General features: G+C 41.3%; 1 protein-coding gene across 6 annotated transcripts in view; it reads left to right on the top strand.

Moving 5' to 3' along the window:
* Positions 1–27,623, top strand: part of nrxn2b (neurexin 2b) — a 784,571-nt gene that overhangs the window by 630,973 nt on the left and 125,975 nt on the right. For all 6 annotated transcript variants that reach the window (XM_065950814.1, XM_065950813.1, XM_065950811.1 and 3 more), the window contains one exon: positions 22,851–23,032. In XM_065950814.1, the coding sequence (XP_065806886.1) occupies positions 22,851–23,032 (182 nt within the window). The remainder of the gene's footprint in view (positions 1–22,850; positions 23,033–27,623) is intronic.

Genomic DNA, 27,623 nt, shown 5'->3' with positions numbered 1-27,623 from the left:
CAGCCCATCTCGACCAGTGCTGCCATGCGTTGTCCAAACATTCTCAGCAGGCTCTAGAAATAGCCAGGGGCTAAACACTTGCCTTTGTTTCCCCCCCCCCACTTTGTCAACCCCTCATGAAAATGCAGTGTCTTTGTATTAATCGTCACTGCTTAGGTTCAAGCAGCCCCCCAGGCTGTGAACAGAAGAGATTCCAAGTGAATAGTGTGGTTTGAAGGTTAGACCGCCCGAAGCGTGCTAAGAAAGTGAACAAATCCCAGAGTTGTATGTTAGGATAAATTTGGGATAATGCAAAGTAATAAGCAACGACTTTAAGAAGTGTTTTGACACCTTCTGCTGTCTGCACACGAGGAGGAGTCACCTTTAATATTAGTGCCAACTCATTATTGAAGTCTTAAGAATATTACAAATTGCAGCTAGTAATTCAGAAACTGTTGTTTGTTTAAAGCTCCTGAGAGGAACTTTGGGTTTGTGTCAACTTCGGCGCCCCCTGTGGACAAAACAGAACATCTTAACGAGGCAGATTAAACACTGCAATAAAGATCAGTGTAGGGAGAAGGTCTGTGTAAGTTTGGAAAGAAGTGCACTAATCTACCATTTGTTGGGTTTAGTTGGATCCAACTCCATATTCCACAATCCATTGTGATTTTGGAATCACAATGGATTGTGGAATAAAAAACAATAGTGAAACTTTGCTTTTTCTCCTTTTTCCAGTTGTTTTTTGGGGGACGAATCAAATGGATTATAGTCAATCAATCAATCAATCAATCAATAATATTTTCTTTAGTGCTGATTGAAAACAAGTGTTATCTCGATATTATCCTTTTCAGTATTCCTGTTGTCCAAACTTCCTTGCCACTGGAGGTCGGAGCAGGTTGTCCATGAGTGAGGACGGCGGTGTTGTGGGGACGGTTGGTTTAGGTTTAAAACGATCTCATATAAGGACTTTGTAAAAATGTTGGAATTGGAGGATTTGAATGGGGAAATTTACTTTGTCAACGAGAGCAATAGCAATAGCAATTTTATTTATATAGCACATTTCATTAAAGATAAGCTCAATGTGCTTTACATTGAGGTTAAAAACAAAATCAAAACACAGTATATAAAAGAAAGAAAGTGTTTCCACAGTCATTAATCATTCATACACACGACAAAGCAAACATCAATTACCACAAAAGTGATCATACATACACACACACACACATGCTTTTGAGAACAGATAGGTTTTGAGTTTTGTTTTAAAAGTAGAAACAGTAGTAATGGACCTCAGGTCAGCAGGGAGTTTGTTCCAGAGAGAAGGACCACAGTAACTAAAGGCCCCCTCTCCGGACTTTGATCTGATTCTGTGTACGGTTAAAAGACCTTCACCTGATGACCTGAGGGTCCGGGTTGGGTTGTAGAGCTTCTGAAGAAGTTAGCGGTCACTTTAGCGCTCTATGCCACTCCCAGGCTGTTCCCTACTGGATAGGCTCCTGTGTTAACTACACTAAAACTGTGTTCAATCCAGTCCCACAAATGTAACATATAAGACTCTTATATGCATTCAGTGAAGGAATGTGCAGTGTGCGTAAAACAGGGTTTGAGGGTAAATGACTGCTTAAGAAAATAAACACACAGCTCTAATTTGGAACAGCCTTCGATGTGTTTGTATACAACCCAAATTAAAGTTCATTTGGATAAGTGTCAGCGACTTCAGCAAAACATTATTAAACCCAACAGATTGCTCGGGAGTCCAGTTGGCTGCTCGGCTCGTATGATTGCACCAGTGAGGAAGAACACGAGGCCTCCACCAGTAACCTCAGTGTTTGCTTTCCATCCTCCAACAGTCTGTGTTTGTTTGTTTGTGTGTGTGCAAGCGTCTGCAAATTCTTATTCCCCCCCCAGTTAAGGGCCCTATTTGCTTTCTGCCTGTGCATCGGCCGCCAAGCAGTCTCTCAGCACCGGCCAACAAATGGATTGTTATGTAACGGCCACAGCCTGCCATGTTGGGCTGCCAACCTGCAGAGAAAGAGAGAGGATGGAGGGACAAAGGGAGGGTTAAAGATTAGGGAAAAGAGAATGAGAGGAAGGGAGGCCCTGCAGTTAGAGAAAGAGGACAGAGAAAGTGACGCGCCTCTAGCTAAATGTGTTGTGGTTCCAGACACGGCACAGCAAATCTTCTTTTCTGTCCCCCCTCTTTCTCTCCTGTGTTTGGCTTTTGTCTCATCACATTATTGGTTTCGGCTTGATTTTTCTCCATTGAAGGGCTCTTTGAAGAAAGTACAGACAGTCATTTATTTAGTGTCTCCCATTCCTCGCCTCACTCGGTCTTTCCAGCTCCCCCCCTCCCTGCATATGAAATATCAGCTCTGTGACAGGCATGCTCAGACAGTCGGCCCTGTTCAGGAGTCCCCCGGAGCTCCCTGAGACAAGGGAGGAAAGACGAAAAAGAATACAATCGACTGCCTCTGCTTTATTCAGAGACTTCAACACTCATTCGACCTCAGAGAACAGAGGCACCGTTGACATTTCAGATGACTACCCAGGGTCCTCGTAGAGCTGGCTTGTGGATATTTTTTTTTTTTTGCAATCTTCTCCTCGCTGTTATTGCTGGGCTGAACTCTTTGAAAAGAGACCTCACACAATCACGATCTATAACACCCAGAAACTTTATTCCTTTTGCTGCTGAAAGCCAATACTTCCATCATTTTGCTTTATGAAGTTACACTTTTGTTGATGATGTCGGTATATTCGTTTAGGGAGCCCGACATTAACACCAGAAGGTTGCTTTCACCAAAACCGTTCAAATGTCATTAAAATATTAACTATAAAAGCTAATAGAAATTGAACTCTTTTGGAAACAGAAAGCTACAGTAGGGATTTTTAATTGTCATTATTTTGTAAATTCTTTAATGAATAAACCTTGGTGAAACCATACTGACCCTGGGGGGGGCTGTAATTGTTTGCACAATCCTGTTCATAAGGATTTAAAAAAGAACCACATTAAACGAGCGTAACAAACAAACAAAACATACCCTTAAGGTTGTGTGGCTTTATGGATGTGAAGCATTTTGTGGTTGAGCACATTTAAAAAGAGAACTGGCTCTGCAGGTACAGAGAGCGTGCGGGGTCTGCAGGGAGTTCTCAGCAAATGGAGCATTTCTTGAGAACCTTTCCTCAGTATATCTGTTTTCTAGCGTTAGGCATCAAATGAAATACTGAATAATTGTATACATGATATGAAGAGGGATGTGTTGATGCATTTCAAAGCAGAGGTTTAAAAAGGAACAGATGGCTGACGTCATTCAGGCTTCATCTGTTCATGTTTAAATGGTCTATGGTGCAATCGTGCTTCAGCACGGTACGGCTTGCCAGTGTGACCACGCCCCTAACTGACTAATCTGACATTTTAACCAAGTTTGTGTTTGCTTTCCACTTGGGAGAGGATAACTGTCCTGCAGCAGCAGCACATATTATGTGTCTGCATCGTCAGCCGGAGTTGACAGACTTCTTTCTACCCATAGACAGTTGCAGCTGCATTTTGGTTCAATATGATTCTTAATGCTGATGTACTTGATGGTGGGCAATTTGATTTTAAGTCTTTATTAAACAACACATGGTGAGCACAAGTGATTTGATTGAATAGACTGGCTTCACCTGTAATATAAAGTTGCATTACAAAACCCACGAGACTCGACAGTCGTATCGATCAGCTCGAACGTTATTGATTTTTCAGGGTTTGAAAAATGCAGAACCAGATCTGATGGAAACTGGTCTTGATTCTCATCCCCACACATATGTCGGGCAACACTCATAGCAAGAATGCATCTGTTCATTAGTCAGTCCAGATCAGTCAGAATTGTGACAGATGTATAAATGAAACCCATCCTAACCATAAGAATTTATTTTTCATGATTGTGTGTCTTAATCTTGTGAAAATATATGTATCTTTTATTTTAACTATAATTCATAACAGATTCTTAAAACTTTCTTTAGAGTAGGATGGACTAATCCCAGCAAAATGACACATTTGAAGATACTCTAGAATATGACATCCCTATTCACAAAAATATCCTCAGTATGTATGTTCTTGCAGACTGACTGCTTTTGCAGAGTTCTTTCTTAGCAACTTAAATTAAGTTACTCGGTTCAACAAGCCACCATGGCAGAGTGCGGCAGATTTCAACTGTAAGCCTGGTGAGATCAGAGAGAATCTGGACCACCTTTGGTCTTCAAAGACACAGGCTTATATTTGTTCCATTTTCCCATCCAAGGGTTTTTTATGGATTCAAGCTTATGATGGCTAAGTGAATACATAATGGACCCTCAATGTGGGCGCAAAAAAAGATATGCAGTGGTTTGACATTGAATCCCTCCCAGCAGCTTTCATGTGTCAACAACGGTAGAAGCTTCACAAGATCCCGAAAATCTTGTGTGGACTGACCCTGCGCCCGGCTCATGTGTGCACGTTGGAACACATTCAACACACATGCACACAATATTTAATTCATGCACCTCACACATCCAGTACAGACTATGTCGTTCTTTCATCTCCACACTTCATCCGCCTCCGCCTTTGATGTGGGATACCCTGGAGTCTGAGTAATACAGTCCTGGGGAATGAAACTGAGTGGATCTACCCTCCTGCTCCACAGAAGAGGCTTGCCATTGATCCCCCTTGGTCTCTCTCAGCCCCCTTTTCTTCAACCTTCAATCACTCACTCCATCACCTCCCCCCCACCCCACACTCTTGCTCCGTCCTTCCATCAACATCCATTATAACCATCTTTTCTCTGCAACCAAGATGAAGGTCATTATCCGGCTGTACGGCTGTACACACATTGTTCTTCCAACCACTCCTACACCTCTAGTACCGCAAGTTATCCAAGCCCCACAGCACACTCGGCTCATTTCATTAAAGAACCATTTGAAATGTTGCTCCAACCTCCAGTCAAGTGGGCTGCAAGGGGTCAGTTTCATGTGAGAGTCTGAAATGCTTAAGTGGGAGCTGATGTTGGTTTGACCAAACTGATTGTTCAAGGTGTTGGTGTGCTCATTCTATTTCCGACAGGGGGTATTTCCGAGAGGCCATTACATCTATGTAACAAGATGAGGGTTAATCTTATCTAGTGGGAGTAATGGGACTCATAGTTAAGTGAGTTTTGAAATTACTTGGATGTCGATCTTGATGGTGATTCTCTATGTCTTATCAAGTGTAGCTTTCGGTTTTGATGCATACAGATACATGTAGTTGCAGCCAGTTCTCAAAGATCCACACTTTGTGAGCCCCTCACTGTCTAATACACTTGCACAAAGTATGTTTTTAAAACTGCATGAGACAGTGTTTTTAACATACTACAATGGAAACGTATCTGTAACTGTAAAGCACACAGGGCAACTACTCTTGCTTTCCAGTGTTTGGCAAGTCAAGTCCTGTACCTCCAAGAAGGGGTCGTAAAGTCAGAGCGTTTTGGGTTAGGCTTTGATCAAACGCTTCAGGGCTTTCACACCAGCGACCAGAGTTCAGCTACTTTGGGAAATAAATAGTCACAGTTCAGTTATTACCATTAGTTGTATTCTAAAATTAACAAAGCAGTTTTTGGCTGTTAATCTAAGACAACAGACCATTTGAAGTTTACCATCCTTTGGAGAATATGAATATTGGCTTTAAAACAAATGCTAGGGAATACATTGAAAAGATGATAAACAGATGCTACCCGGGGTCCCAGTATGGGATGCCATAGGGGTGCATTTCCAAAGTATTCTAGGACCAAGGCTGATGACTCAGTGGCACCAATCGGCTTCAAAGTCATTCACCACTCCTCTGTCAGCTTCCCTGATAATTTGCAGAAGACTCAGCGGGAGTTCACACACACAGACGTTGCGATCTAAGTCGAGATGCTGAGGATGACGTAACCTGAAGGTAGTCTTAATTCCTAAAGTGAGTCTGCAAGGATTTTTGTCATTGCATCCTTTATTGGTTAAGTAGTCCAAACACGTTTTTTGTTGATATTGTGCTTCTGTTGATCGACACGTAGCATTTATATGAAGTCAAATATTCTCATCATAGCATTTTATAGCGGTCTCTGTTGCTCGTATGCTACTCCTTGGTCGTTTTTTATGTTTCACGTCTTACCTCAGGAGACCCCCCACTCCCCCTCCTGTCTGACAGGGATAGTCTCCCACTGTGAGGAGCATATGTGAACATCCAGGTCAGGAGAATATCCAGAGCAGTCCTCCTGAAATTATCTAGATATTTTCAGGAGTGCAGATGTGAAATTGCAACCAAAGTTTTCTCATTATACTTAAATAGAGCAGGTCTAGACCGTACTCTTTGTTATCATTTACAAATAATTAACTTAATCCAACATGAGCAAAAACACTCAGCAACAGAGGGGAAGAAAAAGCCCTCCAAATGTTCTCTGATAGCAGTCGTTTGTACAAATTGGTGTTTCATAATTTTCTGTGTTTTGAGACATTTCTATTTTCTAATCTCTGACTCTAAATCATTAAAAAACACCTTTTGTATCCATTTCATTTTTGTCCATTAAACAGCTTGTGAGCACAGTTTATGCGAATTATTCCCCGCTCGTGTAATTTTACAAGTTGAGCCACTCGTTTCATAAGGTCACCACTTCAGGGATGGAACGGCTAACACCAGCTTTAGCCGCTGTTTGTTTATCTGCTGTGAAGGCCCCTCCAGTGTAATTAGGACGGTGTTAACACTAATGGGTCTGAGGCTATTAAACATTATCAAGAAGTACACGCGCTCGTACCCGCTCAGCGCACATACACACAGGCACACACCTGTAGTCCCATAGATCTAGCCGCAACAAAACAGTCTGACCTTTTCAGAACATCCCGGCTTAATGACTCTGTGTGACGAATAAGGTTGTTACACCGAGCAGGTCTGTTGTTATTCCTGCATGCCGCACATGTCAGCGTTTGACAATGCTCATATGCAGAGTATCTACCTAGCCTTCCCTCCTTTTTTTTTTATGTCCCACCTTCTATTCACCCCTTTCCTTCCCCATGAACGTCTGCAAAAGTCTGGCTAACGTGGTTTGTCATCTGCTTTCCCCACATTTTGCGATTTCAGCCTTTGGGGTAAATGGTGATGTGGGTGGCAGGTTTTAGGTGTGGTCAACTTGGCGACGCATACCCTCGAAAACATGATAAATTATTGAAAAAAAAAAAAAGCCCCATGGCAGACTTCTCCTGAAATATTCACATGTCTCTGTCTGCCGCTTCGGTTTGATTGGCACGTTATTAGAGAGTTCATGTAAAACGATGATGCTGCTATTACTGCTGCTTTGTGTAGCTTTGTGTGCTTCTGCATGTGATTTTGGAGTGTCTCTCTGTGTGTGTGTGTGTGTGTGTGTGTGTCTGTGTGTGTGTGTGTGTGTGTGTGTCTCTGTGTGTGTGTGTGTGTGTGTGTGTGTGTGTGTGTGTTTGTGTGTGTGTGTGTGTGTGTGTGTGTGTCTGTGTGTGTGTGTGTGTGTCTCTGTGTGTGTGTGTGTGTGTGTGTGTGTGTGTGTGTGTGTGTGTGTTTGTGTGTGTGTGTGTGTGTGTGTGAGAGAGAGAGCGTGCAGCCTGTGTTTGACTGTAATGAGCATTAAAGTGTCAGATACCCTCTTGTATGAGCAGAGTGTTGAACAAAAGTTGCATTCATGCGTGAACAATGCACATTAACGCTGATAAATCCAGACACTGCAAAACTTCCGCCCGCAACTAACCACATTAAATTCCTACTTGTTTGCTATGCTCCACGGGCATCCCTGAAAAAAAAAACGTATTGTAAAAGAGACAAAGATGTCTGGAATAACCCCTTTTACCTTTATGTTCTCAATGGTTGTGAACAATACTCGACCATATCGAAACACCTGGAAAAAGAACATTAAATAGCGTTTGCAGACAGGGACCGTTTCTTCATTGGTACTGTCACCGTGCACCTCTGCACATCTTCCTCCCATCACTGATTCAAACCTCACAGGTACACAACAGTACATCAGTGTTGTCTTGTGTTTTGACAAAAAAAAACCTTCTTTAACCAAATTATACCTTTTTAACCCTCTGCAACGTTCTTTAGTAGCCTTGGAAACACACAAACTAAGCTTATAGCTCCTGTGAGGAACTTACAGTTTGTGTTGATTTTGGTGCCCCCCTGTGGACAAAAAGGGGATTAATCTCACGCCGATCTTGTCTTGGACATGTGTACATTTACAGTTGTTTTTTCTCTTGTCTGACACCTACCCTGCAGCAAATGTGACAGGCATATATAAGACATATGTAGACATGCTCAATCTGTCCTCTGATGACGTTGTCTGCTTCTGAAGGTCATGAAGGGGCCTCAGTATTTATTTCAGTCTGTTTCATAACCTCATTAAAATCATCTCACAGCAGATTTAAGTAACTATTTGTTACTGTTTTTTTAGCACTATTTTGTATGCATGACAAAGGTGCCCCTCCCCCTGCAGGGCATTGATAGCAACTAGAATAGAATAGAATAGAATTACTTTATTGATCCCAAACTGGGAAATTGTGGCGTTACAGCGGCAGATTATCCAAACACACAATATGAGTAAAACTACATCCAAATTTAAAATTACAGCTAAATTTACTGCAACTTTAACATGCTTTTACTGTGGTTACAAGAGGATACAGCTCCTGTGGCCAACACACTTACTATTGGCAAGTACTTCAAACAACCCCACTTAAAAGAAGAACTGTCCCTTTTAATAAAAGGCCATGAAGGTAGTAGAGGCGTTTTATGAAGTAAAAAATAGTCACAAGCAGCTCTGTTGGGCGTCACTGCCGCAACCTTAACCAGACTATTGAGCAGGCTATCAGACAGAGGAGGGTATTTTGGACTGATCAATAATCTCTCTAGATGATATATACGCAGGGCATGCTGTGCAATCCCAGCCTAGCAACCTTTCTTAAGACAATTCTCTTCTCATCGACGTGTGAGACAGTTTAAAAGCACGACCCAGTATCACCTTTTTTCCCCCTGGTCACCAAACCGCCCAACCCCCCTCCAGCTCCTTCCTGCTTCTCCCCCTGGATCCCTCCATTTAAAGATGTTTGTAAGAAGACAAGTGGAGCAGCAAGACTCTAGCTGAGAAATTGTATTCGTACAAAAAAAGAAATCTCTCTCTGTGATCGTAGCATCGCCTCTAGGGACATAACAAGCATTTTTTGAGATGTTTCAAACAAGCCTTGCAAACATATCATTGGTGTCGAAAGCAAAAAATGGGGGGAAGACATCTGATTCTTCCTGAATTGTGAAAAGGCACATCTGTGTATGAAGTAGTACCTGTACTGTTTGGGAAGGGAATTATCATCTCAAAGTGACAGAAGAGGTTTCTAAACAGTCTGAGGGATTATGCAAAGATGTGTGTGCTGCTCACAAAACTCACAGCTGACACAATAAATATAGAGAGAGAATACTCCAGTGTTTCTGTTATGTGTAATTAACTTGTTATAAAGTTTTAAAATGACTAAAACAAGTCATTCTAAACACACAAACCATCTCTTTTCACTAACAACCCCCCCTTCCCCATGCTTTGATCGTTAAAGCTCAACAGAACAAAATGGGGTTTTAAGAGGAATCTCTAAGTGGGTAACAATCTGTCACTGAAATCAGTTTGAAACCATTTTGTCTGCAGCCTGTAATTTGTTTCAGAAAAGAGAGGGCTAAGCTATTATTCCCCTGTTATGACCATCAGCTTGGAGACAAAATAAGCACCAATCAGCTTCAAAGTTATTCACGACGCCTCCTGTCAGCTTCCCTGATACATTCTGCAGATGACTCTGCGGGAGTTCACACACACAGACATCGCAATCTGAGTCAAACTGCAAAAGCTGTACGATGACGTAACCTTAAGGTAGTTTGAATTCTTACTGATTTGTGTCACTGATTTAGATTTTTTAAAGATTTAGATTGATTGTTGCTATACTGCAGGTTTATTTATGCAAACATTTCATGGTGGCAGGTTGGCTAGAGGGGAAGGGATACCCTGGGTGCATCTGAATTGCAAAGTGTCTACATACACATGCCTCATGTTATTGACACTCCAACTCGGATGTGATATGCACAATGGCTCAGTAAACAATACAAAACTTCACATTGCATGAAAACCCATTAATAACTTAACATTTGAAAGGTGGGTTACTTGAACCGGCCTCATCCATCCTCATTTGTTTTGATTTGGAGATGCATGTGAATTTTCGCACTGCATTGTGAGTGTTAAAATACAACTCATTTCCTGAAAGGATGCATCGAAACCATAATGCACAAAACCCAGAAGTTAGCATCCATGCTGAAATGTTTTTTCTACTGAGGTGGACCCAAAAAATGGCCACTGAATGACCATGAGGGTTCAGACTACAGAAACCCCCTACTGAAAAGTCCGCACTGTATACTGAATGGTGGCTCACCCATTATCTGGCTGAGCTAAAGGCAGGGTTGGTAATTTTTTATAAAACTAGCATGATTTTGAAAGTAGCATTCCCTCTGTGCTCCGTGTGTACCCACCCCCCTCTGTGCTCCCTCATAAGCCACGCCCCCTCACTTACATGCACAAGCATCGTTGGTCCAGAAGTGGACCTCAGCTCACGCTTTGAGTGTGGGCTCGTTCATGCATGGGGTAGAGAACGAGCAGGGAGACATGGAGGCGTGTGATTGGTTCATCAGATTGGTACCTCGTGGCAGACATTGGTCAAAGTTTTTACAGGCTTACAACTGCTACAGATGAAGGATTTTCTTTGTACATTATTCAGAGAGCATGAGTTATTAATTTCTGTCAGGACCTAAAGACAATTTCAACAAAAATCTTATAAAGTGGATCTGGAGAAAATGACTACCCTTTAACCTTGATGATGGGGTTTTTGGCACTCACTTTGGAGGAACAGCAAATTAGAATAAAAAATCCAGAATGTACTCTCTGTTAATTATGACCATTGGCACATTGCTGCATAATCACCACTGGGGCCCTGTACCATACTATACAACCTAAAACAAAGTCCACATTATGCTGCATATATGATAAATCAAAATGATATTGAGCAGCATGTCAGACTGAATTAATCCATTTTGAAGATTAGGCGGCATGGATATTTACATCAACATGCTGTCAGATAGATTTAGACATTTTAATTGGTAATACTTTTACTTGAGGATATTTTCATACTTCAGGAACGGCAGTTCAAAAGGAGCGTGTTTTATCTCTGCATTGCCGTGATTTAGTCAAAGCTATGTGTAGCAAGTGAAATATGTTTAATCAGTCCAATTATTTTTCAAGTATAAGGTCAGTCCAATTACTTCTCTCCAACATGATCCAAGAGGCATATTGTCGCCATCTCCCATCATATACTGCAGAAACTGAAGACCCAATTACTTGTGAAGCTCTTATCAGCGTGTTGCAATCAAACTAAGAGAAAGATAGTTAAGATCTGCTTGAGGTATGAAATGGAGGGTATTTGACCAAACTAGAGCTGTTAAATCTGTCAAGTATAATAGAGTTTCTCAGTTTCAGAAAATGTCTTTAAAAGGCTTTACTGCATCCTTAATTTTTATCACAGGCATTAGAGGATTCTGATCTGATTAGCATCTTGTCCAATTCATTGAATATACTTGTCAGAGTGGGCGACTTTGTCAGTGGTCCAACAATTCAAACAGTACAGCTGTCAGACTCCAATAGATTGACATCTATTATTTAAGGTTTACTTTGGGGCTTTTTTATGCCTTTATTGGAGAGAGAGGACAGTGGATGGAGTCAGAAATCAGGGAGAGAGACTTGAGGGGAAGGAGCCACAGGTTGGACCCAAACTCGGGCCGCCTGCTTGGGAGGACCATAGCATCCATACATGGGGTGCTCACACCATCCAGCAGGCCACCAGCGACCCCAATGATCGCCATTTCTAAAAGTCGCCCTGTAGCTTACCGTTTTTGATTTGCAGTTAAAGTCTATTGACCTAGTTTGGACAAACCACAATCTCTGATGCTGATTAATGAAGCCAATGTGGAACTGCAGTTCCTCGGTTGTCCACTTGAAGCTCACTCCTAAAGACCTGGAAGTTTTGACAGCAGAAATAAACATAAATACAGCCTGGAACAAAAAATTATGATTTTGGTCTTGCCTGGAAGTTGTTTAACCTCAATGGCTGACTTCTCCAGGATTACTGAGAAATTCACATCCGTTCCCAGAAGCATATATAGTATCTCAGAAAACGGTTGCCGATGGCTTCCGAGATTGGCCTAACCATTTTGCTTTGGAGCCTAAACCTTCCAAGCTGTGATGGTTGGACATTCAAAACTCATCAAATGTACAACAATCTTTCTTTGGGAGTTTGATAGTATTTGGCTTTTGGACCTTTTTTTATTCTTAACTCAACCACAGAGCCCTGAAAACCTTCCACTGGAGGGGTATGAACAGTATTTTTGTCCCTGGTTTCCATTACTATCCTGCTGTGATGAACCTTTTCTTATAATTTAATTAACACGTTAAATGTGTGCATCCTGAAATAACAGGTTAACACATCATGTGTGGTCCCCAGCTGGGATCCAGAAAGTGTTTGCAAACTGCATTGAAAGTGTCGTCTCACTTCATGAAACAGGAAGGTCCCTCTCATACCTGGGAGCAATCTTGCAGAAAGCAGAGATAGAAGAAGAACATTATCCAACCGCATCAGAGTGAGGATGACTCGCTATTTCCACCTCGAGATGCAGCCAACCTTAAGGATGCCCATTTCTATATTTTCTGATATACAGCACACAGAGAAATAGCTATCAGAGCGAGGCCGACGGTGTTGACGAGGTTGTTAGACTACGAAGAGGGAGTGTTTGCATCTCAGGGTGTTTGTGTGTTTGTGTCAGCAGAAGAGATGGAAAGAGACTCTAAAGTGTCAGAAAAAATAATGTGTGCACTCGTGAAGCTCTTGTCAGTGTGTGTGTTTGTATGTTACTCCAAAAACTTCGTAGATCAACAGCTGTCTGGAAACTTTTGCCGAATGCCTCATCCCTGCCTGTTTTTTTTTCTTTCTTCCAGTCTAAGCATCTCTTTGTGTAAGTGCCTTTGAAATATATGTTGTGTCAAAAAAAGTAGCAAGAAAAGGGTTCAGTTTTCCCGTTTAAAAGGAATCAATAGCTCTCTCTCTCTCCTTAACTGCTTCAAAGAAATCAGTCCGTGCTGATGCAATAATACATGAAGGTTGGAGGAACCATCGGTGTGTTATTGAGTTATTGTTTGAGCGCCTGTCTGCAAGTCTGAAATAAGAAGTGTGTAGAAACGTCTGCTGTGCCTGGTGCACCTTGTGGCTTATTGCCTCTCAACAATAGACTTTATCACCACCATCATTTCCCCTTTTTTTTCCACATCAAATTTCCATTTTTACCCCCAGGCTGTCGTGTGATTTTCCTGTTGTCAGTTCCCATAAGACTTTGGGGAGACTCTGCGTTCAACGCTGCAACATTGACCGCAGGCCTTAATGAAAAGTAGTGGCATTTGAGTTCTGGTGGTACGACCTATTTATCCCCCGCATCAGGTTATAGTGGCCTCGAGTCCACCCTCCCCAATCAATGTCCTCTTTCAGAGAAAATATCCCAAATGATGAACTCAATCATGAATACACTCTTCTCTTGCCCGAATATGAAGTAGAATGAAAAGACAGGGAGGGGTGCGAGAAATCAAAATCAATAGGTTTTTCATTACCGCCATGAGTCATGGCTCTCCTCTGATTATTTTTCCGTCAGATTTGTGGACAAAGGAAAATGGTATTTTTTCTTCTTGCCGGTGCTTCCTTAAACCAAATTACCGTCTTGCCCATGTGAATGGAAATGATAATCATGCGGCGTCCCGCAGTCTTTTCATTCATCTTTTGGCATTCTCTCCACCTCCAGCTCTGCAGGTAGGATCGATTGGCCAGATCAATGGCTGCCAGAGCTAATTGGCCGAAATAAATAAATATTTAGCCTCCATATTTTTTTTTTTTTTTGGATGTGGTAGGGAGGGGGAGTGGAAAACATGAGTGCAGCAGAGCATTTCCATCATTATTGTTATTCTAGCAGAGAGCAGGGCAGGCAGATTGCTTGATTAGACGACGGTGGTCTGAAGGTCAGAGAAATCCATATCTGGCCAGGTTTTTGTTTGCAGACAACTCCCGAAACAGCACTAATTTACTTTTCACTCGCAGTTTTCAATAAAGGCAAACAGTTGCTATTTGGGAGGACTTATAGAACCCATTATTCTGTCTGCCTTGTTCATTTAAACCAACAATATGCAACTTTTCCACCTAAATGTAGTTTAACTTTCAGCAGGGAGTATGGGGTCTCTCCCATTTCCACAGATCGTCTGTGTGTAGTAAAAGATAATAAAGAGAAAGAGCGGACAAGTTTGGAGAGCAAGAAGAATAAAAACCTTAAGGCCAGTGGTGAAAATGTGAAAAGATACCATATTTATAATTCAAAATTAACATCATTATTATTCATGATGCCAGTACCAATCAGAAAACTGCTCAGTGGAGCGCTGATAAAAGTCCATGGCCAGCAAATGAAGAGGAGGAGAAATAATAACATTGGACAGATGAGCAGAGAGGTTGGATTGCGCCCAGATCAAATGAATTTTGCCAGGGCCGAATTTTGTTTCCAGCGTGACCCTGGAAAAGTTTCTATCAAAGTTATTTTAAGTTCAGCGTTCTTTTTTTTGAATCACTTACTGGTGATGTCGCCTGCACAACACCGAGACTCTTAAAAAAAACAGAAAAGTTCTCTGAAGACCACCAGAGATGATTGGCCTAACGACTCGTCTTCTCAGGTTTGATGAACACCTTTTTATCTCACTCCTTGTAGTGTGTGTTGCATCGCAGAGTCCGGTAGATTCTGCCTCATCCAGAGCAGCAGGTGTTTGCCGGGAGAAACAGTGACACATGGATGCACCCTGTCAGGCTACTCATTAGAGACCTCCTATGTCTCCTCATTTAGAGGAGAGAACAGCACACATGCACAGAATCACACACACACACACACACACACACACACACACACAAATGTACAATGCAGCAGGTGGCCTCGATCAGCAGGACAAATCAAAGCAGGCAAAGTCAACGGCAGCTCGTTGTGGATGGATTGGATGTGGGAACAAGAGAGACATAGAAAAGTGTTTCCAGGTAGAGTCTGAAAGTTCTTTGTTAGTCGACTTGGGCACTTCTGCGTTTGTGCTAAAAGATGTTCACGATAAAGACAGATGAAAAAGTGACAAGTATGACTGTGGCATCATGACTACAACACACTCTCCGGGGAAGGCGAGCATATGGAAGAAGCTCTGCATGAAAAGGGGTGTTAATTGATGGGAATTAGTTTGCTTTAGTACGCAAGTGAGATATGCAGCGAGAAAGACGTGCCGGATGTATTACTTTTAATGCACACGAAATGAGATATCAGTTTATGAGAGTCTTTTATAATTACATCACCACTATCTCCCTGACACAATAGATGTCACTGAACATTGCTGCACCATTTAAATCACATGTATTCTGTTTTGCTTCATGCAGTTTAATTTTAGGAAGATTCACTACACCAGGTACTGTGTTGCATTCTAGGTTTGTTGTGCCTCAAATAAGAAACTGTCTTTTTATTGGCTCCTTTTTTTTAAAGATTTTATTTTTGGGCTTTTTGTGCCTTTAATGGATAGACAGGACAGTGGATAAAGTTGGAAATCAGGGAGAGAGAGAGAGTGGGGAATGACATGTGGAAGTGAACCCGGGCTGCCTGCTTGAGACGACAGCCTCCATACATCGGGCGCGCGCCCTAACCACTGCGCCACCAGCGCCCCTTATTGACTCCTTTTTTAACCTTTTTTGTGCAAACAGAATTAAACGCACAGTATGTAAAAATTCAGCCGCCAGGGGGTTCTCAATCAAAACGATAACAAAAGATCGAGGCCGGCAGGGAATCATGGGAGTTCTCTCTGCTGCATATCATAACAGGGTACTCTGCATGTTGATTATTTCATTTCAAATCAATTTGAACAACTGCCAACAGACAACTTCAAGAAAGAATGGCAGGGGTCTGGACAGAGACATTTGCATTCATCCCCGTCTGCAAAAATCGTCTTTCAGACAATGATGACAATGAAACCACAGGCTACATTCTTTCCCTATACACCGTTGATGGCAGAACTACAGGCGGTTTAAGCACAACTTCTAGTCTCCAACGTCACTTAAGTTGGAAAGTAGGCCATGAACAGCAAATTCTAAAACATGAACGCAATGCATAGACAAGAACACATTGTACATTTTTCATGTTAACCACTGTAGAGATGCTGCAGAGCAAGGCTTCTGCTGCACTTGTTATGCATCTTTGTACTTGAAGCCACTTCCAGCACGGCTCTGTGAGCAGCAGAAGTCATCTTCTTTTTTTTTCTGTCAGTGTTGCATGCACTGAAGTAATCCTTTCAACCGTTAACATTTACCATCAAAACTAATTGGACATCAACAGCAAATGTCACAAAAAATTCCCTGTAACATACGCAGCTACCATCCAAATTCCCTTCCCCCCCCCTTGTGGCTCTGCACTCATGTATCGCAACATGGCTCCACTCCCTCTCTGTCTGTCGGCCATTTTAGAAATCTTTCCTCCTCTTCCTCCTCGGCTGTCTCCCACCAAGCTTTTTTTTGCAAAGCTCTGGTGCTGCTCTTTTAATAAACAGAGAAAAAGAAAAGGAGGGGGGGAAAAAAGAAAAACACCAACTTTCTTTTCACCATTCTGCCTCCACACCCTGTTGTCTTTCTTCATCCCCCTTCTTTTTCCCCTCCTCTGGCAAACGACCTCTTTATAGCCCTCCTTGCCATGCTGCGATAATTAGTCAGTGCTAAAATAATACAGCCTCGAGAAAACAACAAGAGCTGAGCAGAGGGCTTAGCTCCGCTGGGAGGGAAGGAGGAGAGGAGAAGGAGGGAGGGATGATGAGAGCCAAGGAGAGGAAGCTAGACGGGGAGAGAGGGAGGCGAGCTGTGTGTGTCAGCCGATTTTGAATGGCTACCAGCGGATTGTTAGATAATGGAAGTGTCGGGTAGCCGAGTGTGTGTGTGTGTGTGTGTGTGTGTGTGTGAAAGAAGCCTGCATGTCTCCATTCTTTATCCGCCTGCCTCTTCCCTGTGTATGACTAAGAGTGTGTGTGGCCTGCTGTTGTGAATGTTGTTTGAAGGCCTGTTGGCCCTGCAGTCATCACAGCCTTTGCTTTCCATCGTCTCTGACCTGGAGCACACCTAGAGAGAGATTTATAGGGCACAAACTAAAAAAAAAAACAAGGACGTGTGTGTGTGCATGTCTGTGCATTGGCCTTTGGAAAGCACGTTGCAGATCTGACTGCTGTTTCCATGCATGATCGTGCACACGTGACTGTGGTTCTGCAGCTCACTAACAAGACAATCTCAAAACCCATTGGCAGTCATCGACAATCATCGCCCAACATTGTTAAATGTGGACATATGCCTCTTGGAATAAGCGCCAATTTCTCCATAGTTCCGAGAGTGTATTCAGCAGCTAGCGTTAAACAACTCCCAGATAAGATTCTTATTCTGTGCCACCATTTTTTGGTCCATTACATCCCCCAGAGTAGTGTCCGTTCATCCGATTCTCGTGAGTCTCAGGTCAGCAAATAGATAAAAAGTTACACAGAGGCTTATCACTTGTGTACGTCAATGGTATGAGCTCAATAAAGAAACCCATTTTCTCCTTATTTACTTGCAAATAATGAGTATTAAATGTGCCGAAATAAGAACGTAATTTTGCCATTTTAAGAAAGTAAACATTTTAAAACATTTTGTGTCATTTTTAAATTGCTTGTATGCTGGGGAGCCGGTGGCCTAGTTGTTGGTTTGCGTGCCCCGTGTTCAGAGGCTCTGGGCCCTCCAGACAGGCAGACTCCAGGCTGTGGCTCATTTCCCCCATTTCATTCCCCATGCTCTCTCCCTGGTTTTCAACTCTATCCAAGGCATACAGTAAAAAATAAAAAACACCCCCATCCCCAAACCAGTCTTTAAAATGTGCTTGTATGTTGAATTGAGGTTGGATTGATCTTTTTTATATATATATTCCAAGTAATGGAGAAATCTTAATCCTGATAAACTTTCTGGACATTGGTCGAACAGGTTGTTGGCTCAAGTTAATCAATCAATCAATTTTTATTTGTATAGCGTCAACTCATAACAAGTGTTATCTCGAGACACTTTACAAAAAGCAGGTAAAAGACCTTACTTATTGCTATATTACAAAGACCCGGCCTATCCATCATGAGCACTTTAACAAAGCAGCAAAAGTTACAGTGGTAAGAAAAAACTGCAAACTGGAAGTTGAAATCTTTCATGAGGACCAGATTGTTAGCTGCAGATATCTCAATAAATACCGCTGGGTTGTCATTACCATCTTCGTTGAAAGTGCTCCACTCCTTCTTTTGCTCTCCGGACTATCTCTCTTGCATACATTAAAACCTGATGATATGTGATTGGTCAATACTGCTTGGACGACAGATCCAGACCTTGAGTAAGGCTCTTCATCTTTGTAGAATCTTTTAATAGATATGACTAACAAGTTATATCCGTTGTCTCGGTAGTTTATTGAAATTTGAAATTACAAGTATTACACCATTTTGCCTTGTGATACCAATTATAGTACATGAACCTAAAATTACCAATCAAAACTAAAGCTCTAGTAATCCTGCATGGCAACAACAGTTCTACCCCTCGAACGGAAGCCTTGCAAACTCTTCACTTTGTTGTTTCTTTGTTGGGACTTCCCAGAGTAAAATTTTTGCCAAATTGGTGACATTTTACCAGCTCTGACTAATGTTGCTCTGTCTGCTAGCAGCACAGTGTTTTTGTTTGCTGGCCTCCCAAGATAAATTACCTAAAAAGAGTTCTTCTAGCTGCCTTAAAACAGCTTTTTCCTGTAGCGCATGTAATAAATCCCTGGTGGCCTAATGACACTCTCTGTGTTGAATGTTTTGGTGCAGTGAAGCTGAATCGATTGACAAACAATTTGGTGACTATGACAAAAGTGCCCATACCTTCCTTTGCTATTATCCCAATGAGGCTGTATTGGAGTTATTTCCAATACTGGTATCAATAGAGGAACAAGTCGACAGTATATATATCATGCAGGAGGTTTTTGTAAGGGGTGGGATGTTCTTAGGTTGAGATAGAGTGGGATGAACGGAGCTAAAGTGGTTCATTGTTTGACCAGAGCAGCAGTCAAGACTCACAGTGGCGTCGACTGGAGAGAGACAAAGGGATGATTTTGGGCCAGCATGTAGGAAGCAACATTGTAGCCAATGGGGAAGGGCCAAAAACCGTAGTTCTTCAAGTGTCTAATCACTTCTGTCTGCAAGACCCAAAGGACCCGTGGTTGAATGCCCATTTAAACAGAAGAAATAGACATGTTTACAGCCTTGTTTTTTTTTTTTTTTTTAACTCATCTGTTTTGGTTATTTAAAGACTTAGAGATATGCATACATTTGAATAATTTGGCGCAAGCCTCATCTGACTGATATGGTGTCTGTCAGGAGGCTAAAGCCCCGCCTCAGCTACACCTCTTTGCCTTTTGCTAAATTGACTGAAAGTTAATTTGTGACAGCAATTCTAATCAGGTGACTGCCTCAATGGTTATCAAAACTTCATCAAAGCTTCAGAAACCTATGGGTTTTGCACTAAGACTAAGTCCATATTTCATACAGTCTACGGTATGCAAAGGGCAAAAAAGTATTTACATTTATCAGAATTGATGTCTTTTTTAGGAGCCAAAAATTTGGCGTCACTCAGTGGTTACCATCACAGCAAACTGTTTACTGGGCTGTTCTCAAAACATTATACATCATTAGTAATGCAATACACTTCCTCTAGACATTCATTAAATAACAGAAAAGACAAGTGTTATTCTAGTAGAGTTGGAGTTAAAGACCCTATGAGGAGTTTTTATTTGGTCATGAAAGAGACTAAAATAAATAGTGATGTCTCTTTATGACTAATAAAAGCAGATGAGGCTCTTAGTGACAGGATTGATTATTTCTTTATCCTCACTTTTAATGCTGGTAACGGCTGCCGGGGGGTAGGTGTCTGATGAGATTAAGAGAACATTGAAGAAACAGCCTGTTCATATTTTCAACAGCAAGTGTTTCCAGTAAGTGATATGTGTCACTGTTAAAAGGAAGTCGTATGATATTTTAAATTATTTTCAGGAAACACTACAGTAAATGTTAGGGTTGTCTAAATATCCATTATCTTGATACTTTTTCAATAACACATTTTTGGCAATGATTCATAGTATCAAAAGGTGCCAAAGCTTGACAGAAACGTCAGATCGTTAGTCATATTTTAACCCACAGCTGTAACCAATGAAAGAGAGAATGCAGCGGGGGTCCATTCAAATTCAAAGGTTGGCGAATACTGACATTTCTCAAGTCTTTTTGGTGTGAAAGTTACATTGATGCCTCTTACAAACAGAGAGCAGATGAGCTTACAATATCGAAAATATAAAAAAAATATATTGGCAATGTTTCTTTACCATAAATGTTGTCAATGTATTTGTGCACTTCAGACAGTGTGCAGGAGTATGCTTGAGTTTTGTTGTACTTAATAATACAAAATAACCACATTTGTTGTGTCTAGGATATGTTTTTTTTTCCCATGGTATCAAAACTTTATTGATATTGTTTGAATTTTAATAATCAGAGTCCAAGATTATTGTTTCGTGACAACCCTGCTACCTACACATGTACAGGACAACTTCAGCAAAGAGTTGAGGGTATCCATTTGTCCATGAGTCATGCCAAAGTTGACATAAAGCTTGTCACAGGATCTTCCATTTTTTGTTTCTGATTTAGAAAATGACTGACCTAGTGCAACTTCCTGCCCACTAGGGTGTGATGTTTTCACTTTGGACTCATGGCAAGATGAACTCAAACAAGTAGTCCATCCATCCGTCCATCTATTTTCTTCCACTTATCATGGGCCGGCTCGTGGTGGCCAGAGCCTAAACAAGACGCCCCAGACGTCCCTCTCCCCATCAACGTTTTCCAGCTCCTCCTGGGTGATCCCAATGCATTCCCAATTAAGAAGGGATTTATAATCCCTCCAGCGTGCTCTGGGTCTTCCCCTTGGTCTCTTCCCAGTTGGACGTACTTGTGTCAAAAAAGTAGTTCCAACTAAAAGTACTGCTTATTGAGCGGTGGTTTATATGCTGTTCCCAAAGGACCCCCAATATATAAGCATTTAGAAAAACACCAATCAAATCAGAAAGCATGGATATGAGGTCATTGAGAGATACATTTGTGGAAAATTTAAATAAAAAATTAATCCCCCAATGAGATATGACAATATGTCTCTTGGTTCTGCCGGTAGGGAGGTATTAAAGCTAAATATGCAGCTTCTACATGCATTACTACATACCCTCACAGCCTGCATTTAATACGTATGCATATTTATGATAGACATCCCACAGGGTTGAAAGCAGTTCACCGTGGCTTCATTACTCTATGCTAATCACAGCCAACGCCCGTCATTTCTCATTCACCACTGAGCTTATTGGAGCAAAGCCAAGTCCTAACTCCTCTGCTACAGTTCAAACATGAAATCTCTTAGTGTGCCAGTTGAGTATAATTTCACTTATTTATGTTTTTAAGGCTGGCTCTCAATATACAGTTTCGGAAAAGTTTTTTTTTTTTTTTTTTTGACATTGAGGCCCACTCCTTTACTGTATACTTAAAACATGGCCAATGCAAAGTTTTTCAGTTTGCCCTACTTTGATGCTCCTCATCTGTTGGCAATTGAAGTTGCACTTGCGCGGTACATTAACATTTCAAAGGGGGTTGACAGCCAGTGATGGTGCGAGTTACTGGTGCTAAAGCTGCACATGATTGTTGTACTGTATCCTTCCTCATATAACTAATTTGTGCTCCTTCACCGAGAGAGGGATTCTCTTTGCAAAATTGATGATGCTGTCAGTATGTGAGATTATATTGTTGAATATGTTATTGTTCTTAAACCTACGACTGATTACAGCTCAAAATGTTGTCATCATGCACCCTTTAACTATGTAGTACAATAACATAGCATGCCATAAGAATGATATGATACCAAACGACACAACTCAATACAAAACGATAGCATACCATGACCTACATGAACATACCATACAGAAAAATACGATACAACACAATACACCACAACATGACACCATGCCATTACATTTTATTGTCCAACTCAACTGGGGTCAATATAATTAGTATTCAGGTCGTTAGAGCTGCTCTGCAATGACTCCCTCTTGTATTCAGATTTGATTTGAAGGTCCTCCTTCTTGTATGTAAAGACCCTTTGGGCCTGGATAAAATCTACATTTTTATCTCCTTTGTTAGCTTATTTGCCTTCAGGAACATGTCAGACATTTGCCACTAGTTTATTTAAGGTTGTGAGAAATATCACAAGGATGCAGCCTCTTACAATTACAACCAAAAGCTACCGATTACACTTCCTCTATGAAGCTCGCTTCAAAAGAGAACCTAAAGATGTAGCTTTAGCCTTATGCTAACTATGATTTTTTTCAGATACTGGCTTCTTCTAACTTTGCATTCCACTCCTGTACATCAGCAAACCATTTTAAATGATTTTTACACATTTAAGGTTTATTATTATAATGTTATCCTTATAAAGGGGGGGCTATATTGATTTTACATCAACTGCAACAGAAATACAAATCTGTATTTATGTTTCAGGATACGAGTCATGGCATCGTATCGTATTTAATTTGTTTTGCTGTAAAACCAGTTGAACTGTCTTTTATGTTAATTCTTGATGCACTTTTTTCTCATCTTTTCCTGCAGCTGGGACAACGTACATCTTCGGAAGAGGCGGAGCCCTCATCACATATACCTGGCCACCCAATGACCGGCCGAGCACACGGGCAGACCGGCTGGCAGTGGGCTTCAGCACGCAGCTGAAGGAGGCAGTTCTGGTCAGGGTAGAGAGCGCCAAAGGACTGGGAGACTACCTGGAGCTGCACATAGTAAGACTCCTTTGGGTTACTTTTGGGGGATGGAATGATGTGGGAATGTTTTCTCTGTCTATGATCAGGCAGATGAACCACCAGGAAAAACCCAGACAGAAAAAAATGGATATATCAGAACAGGGAAGTTGAACTGGAAGGTGGAGTGCATGTTGTAGGACGTTGCCAATGGACTTAGAAATCCAGGTTTGGTTATTTTATGGATAACCATGACACTTGTTGAGTCTTTAAGCTTGTTGTTGGAATCTGCCTGAAGTTTTAGGTCTTGATGAATAACTCAGAAAAGCTTATGTTGTAACTGTAGTTGATGGTAGATTTGTCATCTTTTCTGTTAGTTTGTTTTCTGCTTTGTATTTCTTTTTGGTACTGGCATAGTGTTGCAAGATATCAGGATATGACCTTTTACCATTATGTCAATCATCCTCAAATCACTGCATCTATGTGTCTTTAATCCACACAGCATGAGGCAAGAGCAAACATCAGCATGGTGATCATACATAACCTCATGTTGGCTGCTGCAACCTTACAAAACCAAGGGCAAAAACCGCCAAATGGAGTCACGCTTTAAGGAAGATTTCAAAGTAATTTCAAAAAGTAATCCAAAAAAATCTGTACTTAAACTGGACAACATAGAGTTGTCTGTTTTTACTATCACTCCTTGACTTTGAAATGCAAATGCTGTCAAATACAATTTTCAACATTTACCAAGCCAAATCTAGCATCACATCAAAATGTTTTCACAGTTGGCTACATTTTGTGATGGTATGTTAATGAGGTACAGTCTGACGTTAGTTGAACGCAAAATATGGAAGGACATAGGTTTCATTGGTTTTGCAGCAAAGTAAAACAGAGTGAAGACTTTATAATCCCTGCAAAATGGAAGCATCACAACATTTCTGCTCACTTTGACTTTCATTTGGTAAAAGTTTTAGAGTTGTAGCAAGTACAGTATGATGGATGGACTATCAGGCCCAAATGCCATTTGAGAAAGCTTAAAGTAGGGGCTGTTTCTTGTGTATTTACTCATAATGTGATTCCAGTTCAGCCCATGTAGACTCTCCATCTTTGGTCCATAAAACCTGGCATTAAATGCTCTTAAGGAGTTAATGAATTTTCGTCAAATGGCATTTACATTTTAAGGTGTGTGTATGCCAAGGGTCAAAAAGAGGGATCCATGTGTTTAAAGTCCACAAAATTACTAGTCACCCAACAGCATATCTCTTTATCCCCTGTCTCACAAGTTATTAGCCTCTTCTCTGCTTTTATTGCTTTCATATGTTAGGCTTAAAGGTCATTTAAAACCACCTCTAATGATAGCTTAAAATGGCAATTAAGGGACAGCAGGCATTTAAAAACGCATTCACACCGACTCTAATTGTCTCATTGACCCCTGTGCTTCCTCTACCTAAAATTACATTCATTTTCATTTTAATGGCAGCCTTTCTGTTAATTACCAACTAAGACCACACCTGGTGGCTCTGCTCTACTCATCATGTTGCCGGAGTCACACAATTTAACATTTACAGATCCATAAAAACGGTGCTCACTGTACCGGCTGGTTAAAAAGATGTAGCAGTGTCCAGCAGTTCCTTTACACTCTCTTAAAGTTTGCAGTGATAAGACACTATCACTGGTATCTACACTTATCTACACTAAGCCATCTGCACAAGTGTGTGTGTGATCACACCACTCCAACATCCCAGTGACCCCAATTTGTTTGGGCTGACCGTGCCTGGAGGCGACAGGAACATACTTGACCTTGGGTCACTTCTCATCCAGTGCTGCGTAAACTGAGAGGGACAGAGCAAGGGATGATGGGAAAGAAAGACGGATCGGTGAAAGTGTACAAGGGGAGAACATTGTGGATGCACCAAGTGGGTCAATGCCAATTTGAGTGCTCTTTACGTGGTCGATAAATAGTTATAATTACTGGGATGAAAAGATCCCAATTGTAGATGCAATTAGCACAACAAATGATGATGTGGTTGCAGGAAAACCGTTCAAGTGCTTTTGTCTTTAAATGGTCAAATACTGTACGGTGAATGGTGGTAATATTTGTGTTGCTTTTGAATACTTAATAGGTTGTTTTTGGTCAGATTTACGTTAAAACATGAGGATTATAAGTATTGGTAGAAAAGGAGAAAGTAATTAGAGCCAATATTTAGTTCCCCTGAAATGCAAATGGCAAATTTCCTTATCTAGCTCCCCTCTATGAAGACTATGGCGGCTGGTGCCTTAAAAAAAAGGATATACCATATTCTTAGAAGTCTGCCTGTTGAGGTTTTTAGATTTCCATTTCTGCAAGCTCTCCAGCTACCCTAAATACAGCAGAGGCTTATGGAAGTACTTCTTTATACTCAATGAAATTTAAAGGGAAATCTAAAAAATCAAGCGCAATGACAAGACAAATAGACAATCTGACTTCAGGACTTTTGGTGGCACCTGGGGTGGCCAATCAGAAATCAAGGTGGGGGCCCACCAGGCCAACCCCGGACAGTTAATGAGATGATGTGCTTCCTGTGTCATGTGTATAAACTGATACTTACCTCAATTAAACTTTGTCAACAGTTTGAGTTGAACCATGGCTCCCCTTTGTTAATATCTGTCCATCGCTCACAATTACTGAGCAATCACTATTTTGTTTGCTCCTCTTTCGACTGCATCTTCTCTATCTACCTTCTGTGTCTTTCATTTACTCCTCCATTCCCTCATGTCTTTCCCATCGCTCTTTCACTTTCTCTCCCTCTCACACACACACACACACACACACGAGTGACTCTGATTCACCAGCCCGGCTGCTCAGCTCCCATTGCAATTACATTTCATTTGCTACCGTTCCTCCCGAGTCGCTCCCCTAAATGACTCTGTTCAGCCCGTGGTGGGTGTTTGGGTCCTGTTAATTATTCCCATCTCTCGTTGAGGGGAGAAGTACAGGCAAATTAGACCTGAGAACTCAGGAGCCACGGCCCTATATCATCTCACCTGATGGGGGCCTCGCGGACCCAATCAAACTACAAATAGCTCCACGTTCAAACAGTGATGGTGGCCTTGAGGTTCAACTCCCGGGGCCTTATTCCTTGGCTTTGGCTGGTGGTTCAAAAATAGCATTTTTACTTCTCATTCTGGGTTAGTTTGGTTTTACTGACTCCTATAACATTCAAAGGTTGTTTTCTTGACTGAGTTATTTTTATTTGTTTGGCACAATTCAAAGAAAATAAATTGCGTTATGAGAGCAGATGTTACATTCACTTTCAAAGAGTCAAATCATACCTGCAGCCTGGATACAGGACATGACACAACACTGAAAGATACTGTGTCTGACTAGAAATACAAGCATTATTTGGCACAGAGGATAATGACATGTATTTCATGCATAATTATTCCTTATCTCAATCAATCCACACCTCTCTTTAAATACCCTTTCCCTGTATATTTCTTGCCAATCCCTTGGTTTCTGTCCATTTTTCTTACACTTGGTAGGACATTATTTACTTCATACTCTTGACATTCTGTCATCATGATCGATGATGTGAACTCCAAGTTGTTGGACAAAGTGCTCAAACTGACTATTATAACAGCTGGTGCCTTAAAAAAAAGGATATACCATATTCTTAGAAGACACTGTTTCCAGCCTAATTACTTACTGTGAATGTGTCTGAAAATAATGAAAACTTTCTAGTTGGCATTTTGAGAGTGCTTTGAGAACTCATTATTCGGGAAATGCCATAGGAATGAGTCATCAGAGCAGACCAACCATGACTGTGCATATTGTCTTTGCAGCACAGTATTACTCACACGTCTGTAAAAATCCAGGGTATGACATATCAAACGGTCGTAGAGCAAGAACTGCTGTATTTGCAGTCTGGTTGTAAAGAAAAGATGCTGTTCATTCAGCTGGCTTCATCACTTCCACTTACTGGTGGGGAGTTCCTCTGTATTTAATCTCCCAGAGAAGTTAAATAACACAGAACTCCCAAAGAGCCAGTAGAACTAATTAAGCCTCTTGGATGAATGGTGAAATATTTTCAAGGATACTCTACCATTTGCCCGTTACTCATGCTGCACAGATGAACATGTTGGTAGCTTGTTACTCCCAAAGTATGCACTTGTTTGAATTAGCAGTAGTTTTTACTGTAGTCACAGTGGTGGGGATTTGGTAATCAAATTGATTCACCCAAGTTCTTGACCTTGGTCAAGTGAATACCAGGTTAAAGACTCATATCTCTCTTCAAGGATTGTCTTAGGTGTTGGATGTGGATGGTCTCTAAACTACATCTGATTCCTGAAGAATAATCCTGGCTAGTTACCTGTTGATGACTTGCGCTGTTTTGATCTGGTGCTCTATGGACATCCCAATCAATTTCCAATGTGTGTTTTCAATTTCCATTTCCTGTTAATTGTTTCCCACAATCCAAGAAGAGCTCAGAACATGGCCTTGGCTTGTGTCTGGTGTTGAGTGTTATAGGTCTTTTGAATTTTCCTTTAGGCTATAACTGATTCCCAATGAAGGTGTGACTATTCAATTTCATAAGCGGTCACGGTCTGGTGTTATCTAGATTAGCGTTTTATGGTATCAGAATTTAAATTTAGA

This window comes from Labrus bergylta, chromosome 22 (assembly GCF_963930695.1).
Source record: "Labrus bergylta chromosome 22, fLabBer1.1, whole genome shotgun sequence".
NCBI classification, from domain to species: domain Eukaryota; kingdom Metazoa; phylum Chordata; class Actinopteri; order Labriformes; family Labridae; genus Labrus; species Labrus bergylta.
This window is presented reverse-complemented; position numbering and strand designations above follow the sequence as displayed.